Source organism: Chiloscyllium punctatum, chromosome 3, assembly GCF_047496795.1.
Source record: "Chiloscyllium punctatum isolate Juve2018m chromosome 3, sChiPun1.3, whole genome shotgun sequence".
NCBI lineage: Eukaryota > Metazoa > Chordata > Chondrichthyes > Orectolobiformes > Hemiscylliidae > Chiloscyllium > Chiloscyllium punctatum.
Genome location: NC_092741.1, coordinates 50,256,166 through 50,273,018, shown reverse-complemented (window position 1 = coordinate 50,273,018; position 16,853 = coordinate 50,256,166). Strand labels below are relative to the sequence as shown.

The 16,853-nt window shown below is 40.1% G+C and overlaps 1 protein-coding gene across 6 annotated transcripts in view; it reads left to right on the top strand.

Moving 5' to 3' along the window:
* Nucleotides 1–16,853, top strand: part of LOC140458462 (glutamate receptor ionotropic, kainate 2) — a 445,566-nt gene that overhangs the window by 411,662 nt on the left and 17,051 nt on the right. For all 6 annotated transcript variants that reach the window (XM_072553089.1, XM_072553097.1, XM_072553104.1 and 3 more), the window contains exon 15: nucleotides 761–986. In XM_072553089.1, coding sequence (XP_072409190.1) covers nucleotides 761–986 — 226 coding nt within the window. The remainder of the gene's footprint in view (nucleotides 1–760; nucleotides 987–16,853) is intronic.

The following is a 16,853-nucleotide window of genomic DNA, read 5'->3' as shown; positions in this document are numbered from 1 at the left end:
GAGCCCTCACCCCACCCCCCACCCCTGGGGTTAACCTCCCCTTGCTGCTGTGAGGTGCCCCTGTATTTAGCTGATCCTGGACTCCAAGATTTAGAACGGGGGCCACTGCCTGTCACCCACCATTCCAGTCCTTGCCATGGCTGCCATTTTCAAACCACTGTGCCAGCCTCTCCAGGAGGAACATTAAGTGACTTTGGAGCTGCTGCACTCAGGGGACAAGAGCAAAGCCTGCCATCCGAAACACTTCTGCCTGTGAAATCAAAATAAATGGCAGTCACTCATGTGTATGTGGTGTTTACAATGCTCCAATCCACTCTCCTGTATAGCTCTGAGGTGAAAAGTTTGAAAGAATCTGCCACAGAACATTTCCCAAGCTCATCATTGAATTTCCATTTCCTTTCCAGTGTGTAGCTCCACTTGTGGGTTTGAAATCCATTCCTTTGGTTTTCTATTTGTGTTCCATGAACCATGAAAACTGCTGTCAGCTGTAGAAAAGGAACATTTTGTGAAGAAGTTGTGATTGTTTGTGCGCTGGTATTAACCTGACCATCCTTTCAGGCTTTTTTTTTACAGCCAACAGCTGCTGTAGCTATTAACATTTTTTTTTAAATTTACAATTTGAAAGGTATCTTATTCAGTTCCTTTGTTGCCTTCTTTTCCCAGGACCACTGCAGCAAGTTTTATTTTCCAGTCAGAAAATCATTCATCCGTGTTTTTCTTTCTTCCCTTCTCCATGCACATCTCTTATGCTTCATTGCAGAAATCCAAAATATCAACCTACGAAAAGATGTGGGCCTTCATGAGTAGCAGACAACAGACTGCGCTTGTCAAAAATAATGAAGAAGGAATCCAGCGTGTCTTAACCACAGATTATGCCTTGCTAATGGAGTCAACGACCATTGAGTTTGTCACGCAGAGAAACTGCAACTTGACACAGATTGGAGGCCTCATAGATTCCAAAGCTTATGGAGTTGGCACTCCCATGGGTATGTAATACAGCTGACGTGGCCTCTGGAAATTAATCAGAAAGCCAGTAAAATTAAAACTGACCTGCCACTGAATCTCATTAGCTATTTGTACAAACATTATTTACCATAAGCTTTTTTAATGCTGTAATGCATCAAAAAGGACTTAAGACTATGTTTCTGCAGGAAGGCTTTATAATGATGATTCTCGTTATTAATTTTGCACTCAAAAAATACTCATAATTTAACCTAAAGACTAATGATTTTTTTTTCTGCACGTTGTGGTTTACAAATGTTTTTTCTTTACCCAACGAAAATAGAAGTGTGTGCCGTTATCAAAGTCAGAAAATTCTAATGGTGTATATTTCTACATTTGGGAATATGTGATGTGGAACAGGGTATCTTGTAATTCTGCTTCTTAAGTATTGTCAGAGTTAATAAATACCTCCGAGAAATTTGTTTGATATCAAATTTATGAACCCCTTCAAAATTATGCATTTTTTTATATTGAGGAATCAGGCCATGCATCTAACTTAAATTTGGGCCAATATATCAATTCTAGGAATTGGATAGCACTATTTTAGACGAGTGTGGGAGTTCATGATTTGCAACCAGCCTGCACTCATTTGGATTGAGTTGTGCAACATGCAATTTTGGTACACAAATCCCATCTGAATGATGGCAATGTTTGTGTGCAGTGTCTGTAGCTCCAAACCAACCTGGAGCCTCCACATGCAGCAGCATTTGGCCATGTCATTTGTAGACTTGGTGGTAGGGACAACCTGATCTTCTTAAATAAAACTGAAAGAACTGTGGATCAGTAAATCAAAAACAAAGTCAGAAACTGCATGAAAAGCATCATGTCTGGCAGCATCTGTAAAGGGAAATCAGAGTTAACATCCATTGACCCTTCCTATGTGCGGTTTCAACAATTTCTGATCTGGTCTTCCTAAAGGCAGGCTGTACCTTAAAGGAAACCTGCACACAAAAATGGCTGCAATGTAAATTGTTCAAGCGTTAACAGTAGATCAAAGGGAGAGTTCTATAGCTGGGAAGTGGTGCTCGAGGCAGGAGTCCAGTGGGGTGCTCTTTTGCTCAGGTCATGCATTACCTCAAAAAAATAATTCATTTATTTGAGATAAAATTCCATTTGAGCAATACTTCCACTACCTTTGCTCTAAGGCAACTTGTCTTTATATCCAGCCTTGAATGAGACATAATGCTGCCAATTACAATTGGGAGAACTTCCCTCGGTTTCTTTGACTTATGGCAGATACTCCATTGCCTTGCTGCTGGCCCTCTTTCTGGCTAGTGTCCCAGGTTATATCCCTGATTTTTGAAATTGATTTTAATTCTTTCATTTTTTGTAATATTGTTCACCTCTGTCCTTTCCTTAGCCAATAAGACATCAAAATAATCACTTATTCATCTGTCACATCCATGTTCAACTATTCACAATTCCCTTTGATTGACCTTCACACCTCCATCCTCCATAACTTCCTCACTGACCTGTGTTAGTTGGTTGTGCCCGAGTGCTTCAATTTTAAATCCATGTAGTTGTGCTTGAATCCTCAAAACTCTGGCCCTCCATATCCCTGAAACCTTCTTGACTGCCACCACACTGAGCACCCAGTGAGAACCTGTCCATTTCTTTGACTCAATCTTCTTAATAGAATCCCTACAGTGTAGAAACACGCCCTATGGCCCCATCAGGTCCACACCAACCGTCCGAAGAGTAACCCACCCAGACCCATTCCATTATTAGTCTACATTTACCCCAGACGAATGCACCTAACTTATACATCCCTGAACACTATGGACAAATTAGATTAGATTCCCCACAGTGTGGAAACAGGCCCTCCAGCCCAACACGTCCACACCGAAGAGTAATCCACCCAGAATCATTTCCCTCTGACTAATGCACCCAGCACTATGGGCAATTTAGCATGTCCAATTTACCTGGCTTGCACATCTTTGGATGGTGGGGGGAAACCGGAGCACCCGGAAGAAGCCAACGCAGACACGGGGAGAATGTGCAAACTTCACACAGACAGTTGCCCAAGGCTGGAATTGAACCTGGGAGGCAGCAGTGAGGCAGCAGTGCTGATCACTGAGCCACATGGTTAATTCACCTAACCTGCACACCTGGTGCATCAAATTTTTTATTTATCTCACTACTTGATGACCATGCCTCCATTAACTTTGGTTCCACATTCTGCAAATCCCTCTCTTCACCTTTGCTCAGAAAGATGAACTGAAAATACCCAATTCAGCCTTTGGTTTAGTCTCCTCAGATCTGTTTTTATTGATGACATTGCTCTGGTTAAACCTCTATCAAGAATCTTTGAAATTTTTTCTACCAGTAAGTGATAAACCAATATTCTTACTGGAATTAGGCAGCAAAAGTCTTTCAAGAATTTATGAACTTTATATGTTAGTTCAACCATCAGTTTTCACTTGTCCATTAATGACCCTTTCCCTGTGCAGAGGCCAAACCCTAGGAGGGAAGAATATAGTCCTTTCTTTAAAAGAAAATAAACTTACCATCAAATTAACAAAACACTCAATCAGCATGTAATTAACAATAAAATTTCTGTTTCTTTTACATCAACTTGTTATGACACACCTCCACAGTAAGTGAGGTTTGAACCCAGATCCTCCAGGTTTGAGGTAGGGCCACTATCATTGTGCCACAACTCAGTCTTAAATATAGAAGTCCAATGAGCAACATTCACTCTTTGCAGCTGATCTGTTTGAGTCTAAGCAGGTCACACATTTCTAACTCTGACACTTGCATGTTGAAATTGATCTCCACGTCGGTGAGACTCAGGGAGAGCAGAGGCAAGAACTCAGAGGTTTGGAGAGAGCAAGGGATGGCATGGACATAAACTAGGATCTTAGAAATATGATGAGGTGCAGAAGAATCGAATTGTTAAAATTGAAAGATCACTTCTAAGACATATGGGGAAGGCATCAGGGAAATAACTCAACTCATCAGATGTGTACATAGGGAGGTACATTAGTTTATTGTGTTTTGGCTCATACCAAATTATTTTTTAAAAGTAATCTAACTTTCCCAGTTATCTTTCCTGTTTTTCCTCCCTTTCATTGGGTTTGAGGTCTTCACCCATGTTGCTGTCAAACCAGCTACAAACACAACACTAAAATGAATCAAAGAGCTGGGAATGCTGGAGAGTTGAAAGAAACAAAAACAGAAATTGTTGGAGAAACTCAGCAGGTCTGGCAGTATCTGTGGAGAGAAAACAGAGTTAACATTTTGAGTCCTGTGACATTACTTTGGAAGTAGTGAGGGAAAGCTGGTATTTAGACAGTTGGTTTGGGTGGTGTGGGCAACAGGAGCATTGGTGGTGAGGATTGGATGGGTGGGGGGAAAGGAGTGAGTGGACTGGTGTACATAGAGCCCAAATGGAGAGTGAAAAAGGGGGTAGGCAGACAAAGGGATCCTTTGGAATAAGCCAGGGAAGAAGAAAAGCTGGATGGGTGACAATGAAAAGTTGAAAATAGGCTTTTTATGCTGAGAGTAACCCATTTCATGACAGGCCTGGGTTGTGGGAGGTAGGTAATAGACAAGGAAGGAAGTGTTTATACTCTGAAATTGTTAAACCTGACATTGAATTCAAAAGCCTTTAAAGAAATGAGTTGCTTTCAGCATAGTCAACTCATTTTCAACTACTCATAGTCCATTACCACCTATCTAGTTTTGCTTCTTGGCAAAAGTGAAGACTACAGATGCTGGAAACCAGAGTTTAGATCAGAGTGGTGCTGGAAAAGCACAGCAGGTCAGGCAGTATCCGAGGAGCAGGAAAATCGACGTTTCGGGCAAAAGCCCTTCATTAGGTTTGCTTCTACCTTGGCTTGCTGACAATGATCCCTTTGGCTGTTTACCCCCTTTTTGTGCTTTCTCACAGCGGGCTCCACCTCCACCTATCTGCTCACTCCTTCTCCACCTCCCCATCATCATAAATACGAAGTTGACTAGCTGCTTCTGGTTCTGAAGAAGGGTCACTGGACCTGAAATCATAACACTGTTGCCTCTCCACAGATACTGCCAGACTTGCGCGTTTCTCTAATAACCTAACCTAGAATTTTACCCCTGAGGTGGCTGCTTAGAGCCTGGAGATATTATGGCTTGCCACACACACATTTGGAAAAAAGTGGCTTGAATTATGGAACCTTCATTCTGGGGGAATAGGGTGTAGGATATGTATGGAATAGAGTTGGCTTACTACCCTGCAGTTCAGAGACAGCCACAGAAGCTGCCAAGTGCTACCCATCACATTTCATCCTTATCCTTTGTATTCAATATCCTTTGTATTCAATATCCAACATAAACAGATCTCAAGAGCTTGCCACAATGAAATAACATAAATTTGTAAATAGTTGTTACTGCCTTCACTGTAAAAAAAATTCCTTATTCAGAAAGAATCTATTAAATGTATTTAATTCACTCAAGCATGTAATCCCTTACTAAAATTAACATTTATATTCTAATTCCACATTAAACATGGCTGTTTCAGACAGGAGATGGCAAGATGTACCCCTCCTTTTCCCAACTATCGACAAACCATGGATAGATGTATTTTAAAGAAACATTATTTTAAACCATTAATTTCTCCTGTGAATGCCATAATTGTTCAGATCAAAAATGGCAGATTTTCTTATACTTTTTTTTAAAGACACATGTTTGTTATCCAGCACTCAAATATATTTGCAACTTCATTTACTCACCCATTTATTTAAATATTCACATTCAAGAAGATATTGGCATTTCACAAAGGCAATGTGTCCCTCGATCTTAAAATTAACTGTCGCAATTGCTTCTCCCGAGGTTAAGTGTTGAAACGTTGCAAGCTGCTATTCCTTTTCAATCCACTGAATAATTAGAGTCTGGAGATTTATGAAGATAAATCTGCAGTTCTTTATTGCTTGCAGTTACAAGTGTTGCTTGCTTCATTCTACTTTGTTATGCAGTTGAACCCCTGCATTGAAACCTGCTCTGTTTACTTCAGATAGGTAAAGGCCAACTCAGCTTGTCTGCACGATCATGGTTCTCAGGTAGCATCCTGTTCCTTCTTTGCTGCAAAAATTGTGCATTCTTAAATGCCTTGAATCAGAAACCTAGTTTGTGTCATGTTACCAGAGTGTCTGCTCATAAATGGTGTGTGAGTTTCACTTTTTACACCTACCATTAGGATAAAAGAAGATATTTTCACATCCATTTTTTTTTAAAAAATCAATTCAAAGCCAAAATGTCTAATGGTTGCATTATGAACAACCTTAATTATTTAGAGAGGGCAGCAATTAGTTCATAGAAAAGTTGTTCCATTTTAATAAAGTTAAAAACCACATAACACCAGGTTATACTCCAACAGATTTATTTGGAAGCAATAGCTTTCAGAGTACTGCTCCTTCATCAGGTAGCTTTGGGACAAGATTAAAATTTATAGCAAACAATTACAGTGTCATGCAACTGAAATGAGACATTGAACAAACCTAGATTATTTTAATGACTCTAAGTCTTTCTTCTTTTAGAATGGATTGCAGGTTTCGGTTCATTAATATGTAAATCACAGAACCTCTTTTAGTCACTTCGCGAGATAACTTAAGGTTTTATAAAATAAAGGTGACATCTCAGCTCAGACAATGCATTAAAGGTGTGAGGTTAGAGTCTGTCTGTATCCCAATCTTGAATCAGACTGGTTCTATTTCCAAAGTAGGAATTTATAAAATATTCCATGGCTTGACTGCCTGCATTGACTGCCTGCAGGTTATGCACTTTTTGAGCAAAATAGAGTGTATCTGCAAACACAATTCTGCACATGCAAGTTCACCCCATAGACCTATTTGTGTTTATGTGTGTCTGCATGAAAGAAAGAGAGTGTGAGTGTATGCATGCGAATGTGTGCATGTGAGTGTGACTGCATGTGAAAGTATGTGTGTGTGTTTGCATGTGTGCATGCTTGGTAAAGTGTGTGTGTGTGTGTGCGCGTGTGCGTGTGTGTGTGTGTGTGTGAGAGTGTGATGGAGTATAAGCCGGTAAGAGGGTGTGTGCTTGGTTGTGAGTGTGGGTGTGTATGTATGTGTGTATGAGAGAAGGGCTGCATGTGTGTGTGAGTATGTAAGATTGTGTGTGTATGCGAGGGTGTATAGTGTAGTGGGGTCACCTGTTGTGTGACATGAACCCAAGATCCAGTTGAGGCCGTCTCCATGGGTTCTAAACTTGGCTAACAGCCTCTGCTCAGACACTCTGTACTCAAATACAGACTTAACCAAGCAGGGACACACACAAACACATACACTCTCATGTGCACTCACACTCACACTCTCACATGCACACGCTCACACTCACACTCTCTCTCGCTCTCTCTCATACACACACACACACACACACACAGAGACACACACACACATAAGTCATGGGGTGAATTTGCATTTGCAGAATTGTATTTGCAGATGCATTCTATTTTGCTCAAAAGTGCACAACCTGCAGACAATCAATGCAGGTAGTCGGTCCACGTAATATTTTATAAATTCCAACTTTGGAAAAAAAAACAGTCTGACTTAAGACTGGGATACAGACAGACTCTAACACACACCTTTAATGCACTGTCTGAGCTTAAGTTATCTCGAGAATGTGACTTAAAAGGAGTTCTGTGATTTACATGTTAATGAACCGAAACCTGCAACCCATTCGAGAAGATGAAAGACTTAACAACGATCTAGTTTTGTTCAAAATATTGTTTCAATTGCATGACACTGTAATCTTTTGCTATAAATTCTGTGTCTTATGATCCTTTCCCACAGCTACCTGAATGAAGGAGCAGTGCTCTGAAAGCTAGTGCTTCCAAATAAACCTGTTGGACAAAAACCTGGTGTTGTGTGAATCTTAGCTTTGTCCACTCCAGTTCAACACCGGCTCCTCCATATTTGAATAACTTCTCAAATCTATTGTTCATGTTTTTATGACTAGTCCAGGAAAGAGACTTAGTTCAAGGGATTTATTCAGTTATATATCGACAGGAAAGAAAAGAAAATATGACTTTGCAACTCCATTTTGTTCACAGAAAAGTGTTCATTCTCAACTCTGTTTTAAAGTGGTGTCCATCTTGAATTTATACACAATGTGTCTATCTTGTGTGAGTGTAGTTGTTTAGTGGCTCTTGGGGCTATCCAACTGTGAACTTACTCAACAGTGAGTTCAAATGGTCTAGCTGAATTGTGCCCTTATTATCCCCATTGTCACAAATAGGATGTGTCAGAAATGGGCAGGCAAAAGCGGGGGTGGAGGGGTGTACTTCAGATCTTGGCTCTGATTTTGGAAATGCTGTATTCTTCATGAACATCTCGGCATCCTGTCTACTTTTGGGTAATTTTAGCCTCAATCAGAAGGTGGTGGGTCAATCAGAAAGCTCGTTCTTCTCTAGAAGCATGCATATTTGCTTGTACTTTTAATTGTGGAATTATGCATTAACATTGAAAACATGCCCAAGTTGTTTTCATGCCTTCTACATTTGTTCTGTAGCTCCTTCTGATAATGATGATTGTTTAGATCCAGTTAATTCAGGAAAAAAAAATTAGTCACTTGCTCAGCTCACAACCACCTTCTCAAGGGCAACTAGGGATGAGTGATAAATGTTGGCCCAGCCAGTGAAGCCCATATGAATTAAGTGAATGAATTATAAAGTAAACTTTTTTTTATTTCTCATTAAATTGCACAGCAATTTGGGCAGAGTATGGAAGAAAATTTCAGTGCACATAGAAAAATTGATGTAGATAAATACATAGGAGGGCTTTTAAATTAAATTTTGTAGATCTTTTTATGTTCACACGTATCATTCTATAATGAGAGAACGCATGAAAACACCATAGAAATGAAGCCATCCTATCATACCCTGAGTTGCTGGAAGGATTCTATTAAAGATAAGGCACTGTCGTTTCCATATTTTACTTTGCGAGACTTCTGCCAGTGTTTTTTATTTGCAAAGAAGTGAATGCAGAGTTATAAAACTGAGCACTACCAGTCAGGCCAAACAAGTGACATGTGTGTTTTCTTGAATGTAACTTGATTTCAAACAATCATCTTTGTGAGAAGGAGCTACAGATTAATTAAAGGCCCCATCTCTGAGACAAAGCGAAAAGCAATTCTCTGTCATTTTCAGAATTAACTATATAGATGCAAAAAGGGGACTTGGAAAGTCCCTATGCAGGCTAAACTGAAGAGTGAAAGATGCTCTACTGCATTGCAGAGATGCTGAGTGTAACGTGAACATTAGAAATGAATCATATTTAAACCCATAAGATGCACAGAACCCGATGAGGATTTTATCTAAACTGCTTTTTCTGACTTGACACAGGTAAAAAAAAACTTCTTCCTTGAGGTAGGGAGAGAGAGCCATTTGGTTGTATAAGAGATATTATGTATCAATGACTATTGAACAAGATGCTTGCTCAGTTCTGAAGAACTCTTCATACCACTATAGGCGTTTTAGGTTTAAATTCCTCTATTTGCTGCAATAGCCCTTGAGGATACAGTCAGTCAAACCATAAAGGACAGTGTCCAGACAATCATTTCCAAACACAGTATGATTCAGCTTTGATTCAATATTCACCACCACTAACGCTTCACAGATTGCAGCACTGAACAAGTGTTAAGAGAAGTGCTCACAGAGTGAAATATTACAAATGTCTCACTGTATCAAGAACTATTATTCTGTACTTTTAACCTGGCCAGCTCAATGCTGTTGATGGAACAAAAGACCTTATTTTATGAGACCTCCCTAACTCTCACTGACTCATACTACAGTCAAAAACATGTCGTCATGAATTATTTATCCTCGATGCAAAGGTCACACTCCAAACTATAATTCATCAAAACAAGATGCTCATATTATTTGTAGATATTTACAGGAACAAAGGGCTGCAAAATAACATGAGTACCCTATTATAACATTTAATGATATGTAGCACAATATTGAACTAACAGTAATTAATCTCTCAGATTGTGATAACTGATGGCTACAGACGACTGCCAATTGAGAGAGTTCAAGCCATCGCTTCATTTGTTGAAGTTAAAGTAATGTCAAAATATTGTCTCTGATGTCATCTCAGAGGTCAGTAAGTGGTTTAGGTTGGGGCAGTTCTGCAGTCAGGCACTGACCCTGTTGAATTTAGAAGCAGGGTCTGATCATATTTCACCTCCCTGCCTCCCAGCCACAATCCGCCAGAGCAAGTCACCGGCTGGATGTTACTCAGAGAAGCCTTTGCTACCTGACTACAGCCAAGGAGTAAAGAGGAGGGAAGCGGAGGTTGTGAGTTGGAAGAAGAATCAAGATTTGAGGAGGGATTTGAAAGATAGATTGGGAGCTCAAGGTCCAGAGAAGAAGGAGACTGCAAGGCCAATGACGATGATCGGAAATGTTGTTGGGGTGGGTGTATCAGAATGGTCTGTATGGGAATCAAAATGGCTGGAGACAGGGAGCTGGAAGGGTCGGGGAAGAAATTGGAAGGATTGGGGGTGTTTGACCATGGGGTTCGGGGATGGGTAAATGCAGCAGGTAAACGGCATTGGGCAGGTAAATGTAAAGGCACTTGCCTCCAGGGTCTAGACATCCAGTTTCCATTAGGTGTAAGAAACCTAGCTGGCTGAGGTTAAATTTATAAATTTGGTAAATTTATAAGCAAGCAATCTCATTGGAATTTTTTTATGCTCGTTCACGGATATGGACATTGTTGGCTACCCCTAAATCCCAGAGGGTAGTTAAGGGTCAATGATATTGCTGTGTCTTGGGAATCACATACAGAACAGAAGTTCCCTTCACTAAAGGAAAGGACAGTAGTGAATCAAATGGGTCTTTCCGACAATCAACAATGGTTTCATGGTCATCATTAGACTTTTAACTTCAGATTTTTGTTGGATTCAAATTCACTTACTAGGGCAGGATTCAAATCCTGATCCTCAGAAGATTACCCAGCTCTCTAGATTAGTAGTCGAGCTAACTCGACTCACTCATTACCTCCCTTACGAGGTGACCAGACTGTTTCCTGTGAGCAGGCTAGCTATCCACCCCTCATGTCACCTCCATTCAATGTGAAAGTAGGCAGTTTGGTCCCAAATTCCAGATTTTTAACATGTTTTACATCCCAGTTACTTTTGTGAGTTAGAGTTCCTTCATTAAGTTCCACATTGCTGATGGAGGGCTTTTCCAGCACCACACTCTTCAACTCTGATCTCCAGCATCTCTAGTCCTCACTTTCTCCTACATCTGTAACAGTAAACTTTGTTCATTTTGTGTGACCAGCAAGTGAGTATACAATGCAGTCAGTGAGCTGTGAGTTAATAAAGCTCATGCCTCCGTGGTTTATATGATTCAAGTTAAAGTAGATCAGCAGCTAATTTTTTTTTTTAACCTTGTTACGGTCAGTTTATTACAAGCTATTGCTGAAGATTTCTCAAAATTAAACAAATAGAACTCAACAAAAAATTACAAATTAAATCAAATATGGAAACAACAAAAACATTTATAAAGAAACATTCCCAAGAAATCACTGCAGGACAAGGTCTTTTCACTGGGGTAGGGTACTCCAGAACTAGAGGGCGTAGGTTTAGGGTGTAAGGGGAAACATTTAAAAGGGACCTAAGGGGCACATTTTTCACACAGAGGATGGCGCGTTTACGGAGTGAGCAGCCAGAGGAAGTGGTGGAGGCTGGTACAATTACAGCATTTAAAAGGCATCTGGATGGATATATGAATAGGAAGGGTTTAGTGGGATATGGGCCAAATCCTGGCAAATGGGACTAGATTAGATTAGGATATCTGGTCAGCATGAATGAGGTGGATCAAAGGGTCTGTTTCTGTGCTGTACATCACTATGACTCCATGACTCCATTGTTATGACCACAGCTGATATAATTACTGGACAAGTCAGATCCCAGAATGAAACCTGGCTGATAGATCATAATTTGATTTGACTTGGTGATATTGAGATGTTTCTTACAAAAATATAAATAATGTAAATTTTGTTTTAACAGTAAAACAAGAGTATTTTGCAAAAGAAATGAAGAAAGATTGAATGAATCATTCTATCAACTTATAGGACAAACTAAAAGAGCCTTAAACAAGTAATATAAAATCTCTTTAATCCTAAAGTACTCCTTTAGAAATACCTTAAAGAAAACCCTTCTACAGTACCCAACATCAATTCTGTTCATAGGCATATTGTCCGCATGCCTGTCATAAGTCTCCCCAAATGAGTGCTGTCTCCTAACTCACAATGGTAGGCGATCAGTAGGAGGGTAGAGGAAATGCTACCAGCACATCCTGAAAGCCTCCCTAACTCACGGACATGTGGAAATCACTTGGCCGAGAATGCACAAATTGGAGATGAATCAACCACGGAGGCACCAACCATTTTGAACAACACTGAGTAGAGCATGTGGAGGCCAAATGCAAGCAGCAAAAAGATTGTTCTGAATCCAAGACATCCCATCACCAACCTCTTTGAACAGCAGCGCACCCCCCCCCCCCCCCGCCCCCCACCACCCCAGGTGTGGCTGAGTCTGCAGCAGTAGGATTGGACAATATAACCACTGAAGAACCAGCATCCCCACCCCTGACCCTGGAGTACAAGCAAGTCATAGAGTCATAGAGATGTACATAATGGAAACAGACCCTTTAGTCCAACTCATCCATGCTGACCAGATATCTTAATCTAATTTAGTCCCATTTGCCAGCATTTAGCCCATATCCCACTAAACCCTTCTTATTCATATAACCATCCCCATGCCTTTTAAATGCTGTAATTGTACCAGCCTCCACCACTTCCTCTGGCAGCTCATTCTATACACGCACAACCCTCTGTGTGAAAAAGTTGCCCTTTCGGTCCCTTTTAAATTTTTCCCCTCTCACCATAAACCTGTGCTGTCCAATTCTGCACTCCCCTACCCCAGGGAAAATACCTTGCCTATTTATCCTATCCATGTCCCTCTTAACTTTATAAACCTCTATAAGGTCACCCTTCAGTCTCCGACGCTCTAGGGAAAACAGCCCCAGCCTATTCAGCTGCTCCCTATAGCTCAAATCCTCCATCCTGTCAATGGTCATCCTTGATCCTGAGAATGATAAGAAAATAGTCCTATGCTCCTTGACTGTAAGTTGACTCTAATACTTGCCAGTACATCAAGCATTTTATTGTACAAACCACTTGTCTTCTTCCATTGGCTGCCTTATTGAAGTAGATATGATACACCATTGCTGCAAAATGCATTTAAAACTTTACTGTTTGGCACCTCCTCTGTCCTGGGCTTCTGCCCTGTCAGCACACCATGCCCAGATTACATCTTTATGCCATTTTCCAAATTGTGCACAGTTTTGGTATCTGAGCTATTGGCTGCAGTTCCCAAATTAAACCATGGTATATGTTCTTCATTGCTGTCGTTTTGCTGCTTGGCCCATTTGCAGTCATTGTGTAATTGAAATATGAATGGTTAAAAATCACATGACACCAGGTTATAGTACAACAGGTTTATTTGAAAACATTAGCCTTTGGAGTTCTGCTTCTTCATGAGGTGTTCATGAGAGAGGAAGACCTTAGACACAGAATTTATAAGGAAATGATCAAAGGGGTTTGCAACTCATGCAAATATATTAAAAACACCATAAATGGCTCTTAAATCTTTAAGAAGTTAGAATGGTTTCGAGTGATTAATATGAAAATCCCAGAATTTCTTTCAAGCCACTGCCCTGAGATAAGATGTTGTCAATATAAAGGAGGTGACACCTCTGGTCAGACAATGTATTTTAGGCGTGAAGTCTTGATTGGAGTCATTCTGTATCTTAACCTGGAGTCATTATTTTATTTCTAAAGTAGGAATTTATAAAATGCTACATGGCTGAGTGTCTACAAATTGTGCAGTTTTTTTGAACAAAATAGAATGTATCTGCAAATACAAATCTGCAAATGCAAATTCACCCCACAGACTTATATGCGCATGCCCGCGTGTGTGTGTGTGTGTGTGTGAGTGAGAGAGAGAGAGAGAGTGTGTGTGGCTGTGTGTGAGGGGGAGAGAGTGTTTTTGTATGAGTGATGCTGTGTTTGCATGTGTGTGTGTATTTGAGAGAGCGTGTGTGAACTTGAGAGAGCATGTGTGCGAGTGTGAGGGAGTATATGCATCTGAGACAGTGTGCATGAGAGTTGTGTCTGTCCGTGTGTGTATGAGAGAGGGTCTCTGTGTGTGAGTGTTTTTGTAGGGGAGAGTGTGTATGTATGTGTGTGTGAGTGTGCATGTGAGAGTGTATACTGTAGTGTGGTCACCTGTAATGTGACATGAACCCAAGATTTCAGGTGTGGGTACTGAACTTGACTATCAGCCTCTACTCGGTGACTCTGCGTTGTTGTATATTCTGAAGTCTGCCTTTGACCCATTGGACTGTTACCTGGTGTAGTGTAATTTTTGACCTTGTCCAACCCAATCCAACACCGACACCTCCATGTCATGAAATAAGAATGTACAAGGGAAAGGCCATGGGAGGAGCACATTTAAGAAGCACAGGCCTTCATTATCTGAAGTTGTAAATGAGAAGAGACTGTGTGATGAGGAGGATTTGAGATTTGAGGATGGTTGGGTATGAGGGTACCATTATTTTCAATGTTTCCAGCCTCTGTATTGGCTGTGCCTTTAGCAGTTGGAATCTCAACAATGGCAAGTGTTGTCACCTTCATGGGAGGCAGGGCATGTGGGTATGCCTGTCCTGCTCCTGCTGTCTCTATTTTTGTGCCAACTTGATCTGCAAGAGAGAGGCAAGTATGTCTGTGAGTACTATCCTATCTGTTTGAGCTACGTGGTTATCCTGGTTGAATAGTTAGCAGCATGTACAAGCTCTTCATAGTGCTATAAGACTACATCAACTGCACGAGTGAGAGAGGAAACATATAAATAATATTAGTTATCAGTCCTGATTGATAGAAAGTACAGTATTTGTTGATGAGTGATGCAGGTGAAATGAATTGGAGGGTGTCTAAAACAAATGGTACGGGTGATAAAATAAAACATTTGAAGATGCATTCACTGACTTTGATCACTTGTGCAATGCTACCAGACTTTTTGAGGCACTACAGCCAATATCCTCCAAGTTTGACAACCCATATCTGTTCCCATTGTTTCCTACAATGTGTTTCTGGCCCCCAGTGATTAAAAGATAACTCTCCTCCTTTATCATCTCTTCCTGAGGACTTCTGAAGCCTGTGTGGTCCCATACACCTTTTCATCAGCTTTTTCTCCACATTAGATTCAGTTACTCCATAACATAATTTTTATGTACATTGTAATATCATTTATTTTAAAGTTTGGAATTTGAACTGGGGCATATGGGTTTTGGTCTGTGTATTTGAGGTATTTCATTGGTTATTTTGTCAATATATCTGGAGCATGCTTTTTTTAAAAAAAAATGTATGAGAGAAACAGTTCCTGGAGTGATGATGGGAATTTGTTTACACTGTAAAGAGTTTTACAATCAGTCAGAGCAAACATTAGCTTGCTTTCAGCTTAGACAAATTATGTTTTTTTTTGCTCAGGGGAAACCTTTCTTGGAAAACTTTCGGGTTTCTGTTTGCAGAAACCCTGGTTGGAGCTAGATGTATTAGCTTCTCCTGAAGAAATGAGGTATTTTATAATGATAAGTTATCTCGTTATAGGATTTTTGTTTGAATGCCCCAGACCAGAAGTGTTGTTTGGAACGCTGAAATAGTTTGGAGCTGAGAAGATTTAAGCTCTGTTGTGTGAATAATCAAGGAACAAGATATCAAACTGTTACGACTGGAAGCTGAGGGGAAAAAAATAAGTCATGTCTATATATTTGATAGGGAAGGGAATTCTCTCAAATGCTTAAGTATTGTAAGTGATAGTATTGGGTTCAGTGGAATTAAATTGTGTGTGTGTTTTGAAATCATTCAAATTCTGCTAGGTGTAAATGATTTGGTTCATTCTGTTTCATCTTAATTTATTTTGCATAATAAACTGTTTCTTAGTTGTTAATGTGTATTTGTGTCTCAGGGAAAAACTACCCTTGTTAAATAGTATAAAACAAAATATGATCTATCAAGCCAGATTTTAGTTTGGATCTGACGTATCCAGTAGCAATGTCAGTTAGGATCAAAACACCAGGTACAATGCATCTACTTTTGGATGGTACAGACTAGCTTTAGTGGTGCTGTCCACTCACAATACTGTCCTCTGTCCCTGAATTCAATCAGCAGCATAGTTAGCTGAAATCAATCAAAACAGGAGATATCTGTGCTTGAGTCAATGAGTAAGAGTGAATCACAGAGGAGCTATCCAATTTATTTCCCTGACCAATTTGCAAATGATGCACTCACAATATGACTAGAGTTAATCCTAATTAGCTATGCTTCACATGAAAGCTGGAGTTTCAGTGCTAATGGAATGTGAATCAATAATGTAAATACAGCCAAATCTGAAGTCTTGGTCCAATTTGACACCACAGTGAAGTGTAGTCAGTCTTCCTGGTGGGAATTATTTAGCTTAATTTTTAAGAGTTAGTTTGAGTCTTGATGACCAATTTATAATCTGCGATCTAACATCAGTACAAAGCTTTTCACTAAGCATGTACTATGAAAATTGAATCAGCATTGATGGAAAAAAAAGGGCATGAAATATACCTGGTGTTATTGTATCTATCAGTAAGTTAAACATGTAGAGGCCCCAGTGCCTTTCATGTTTCAGGAAGCTGTATGAAAATCTAGAGCAGAAGACCTTTGTGCATTAAAACTGTTCCATCGTGTCATTGTGAAGATCTGCAGCAATAGACAGAAGAAACATGGTTGCGATGATCTTCTTGAGACAATTCACTC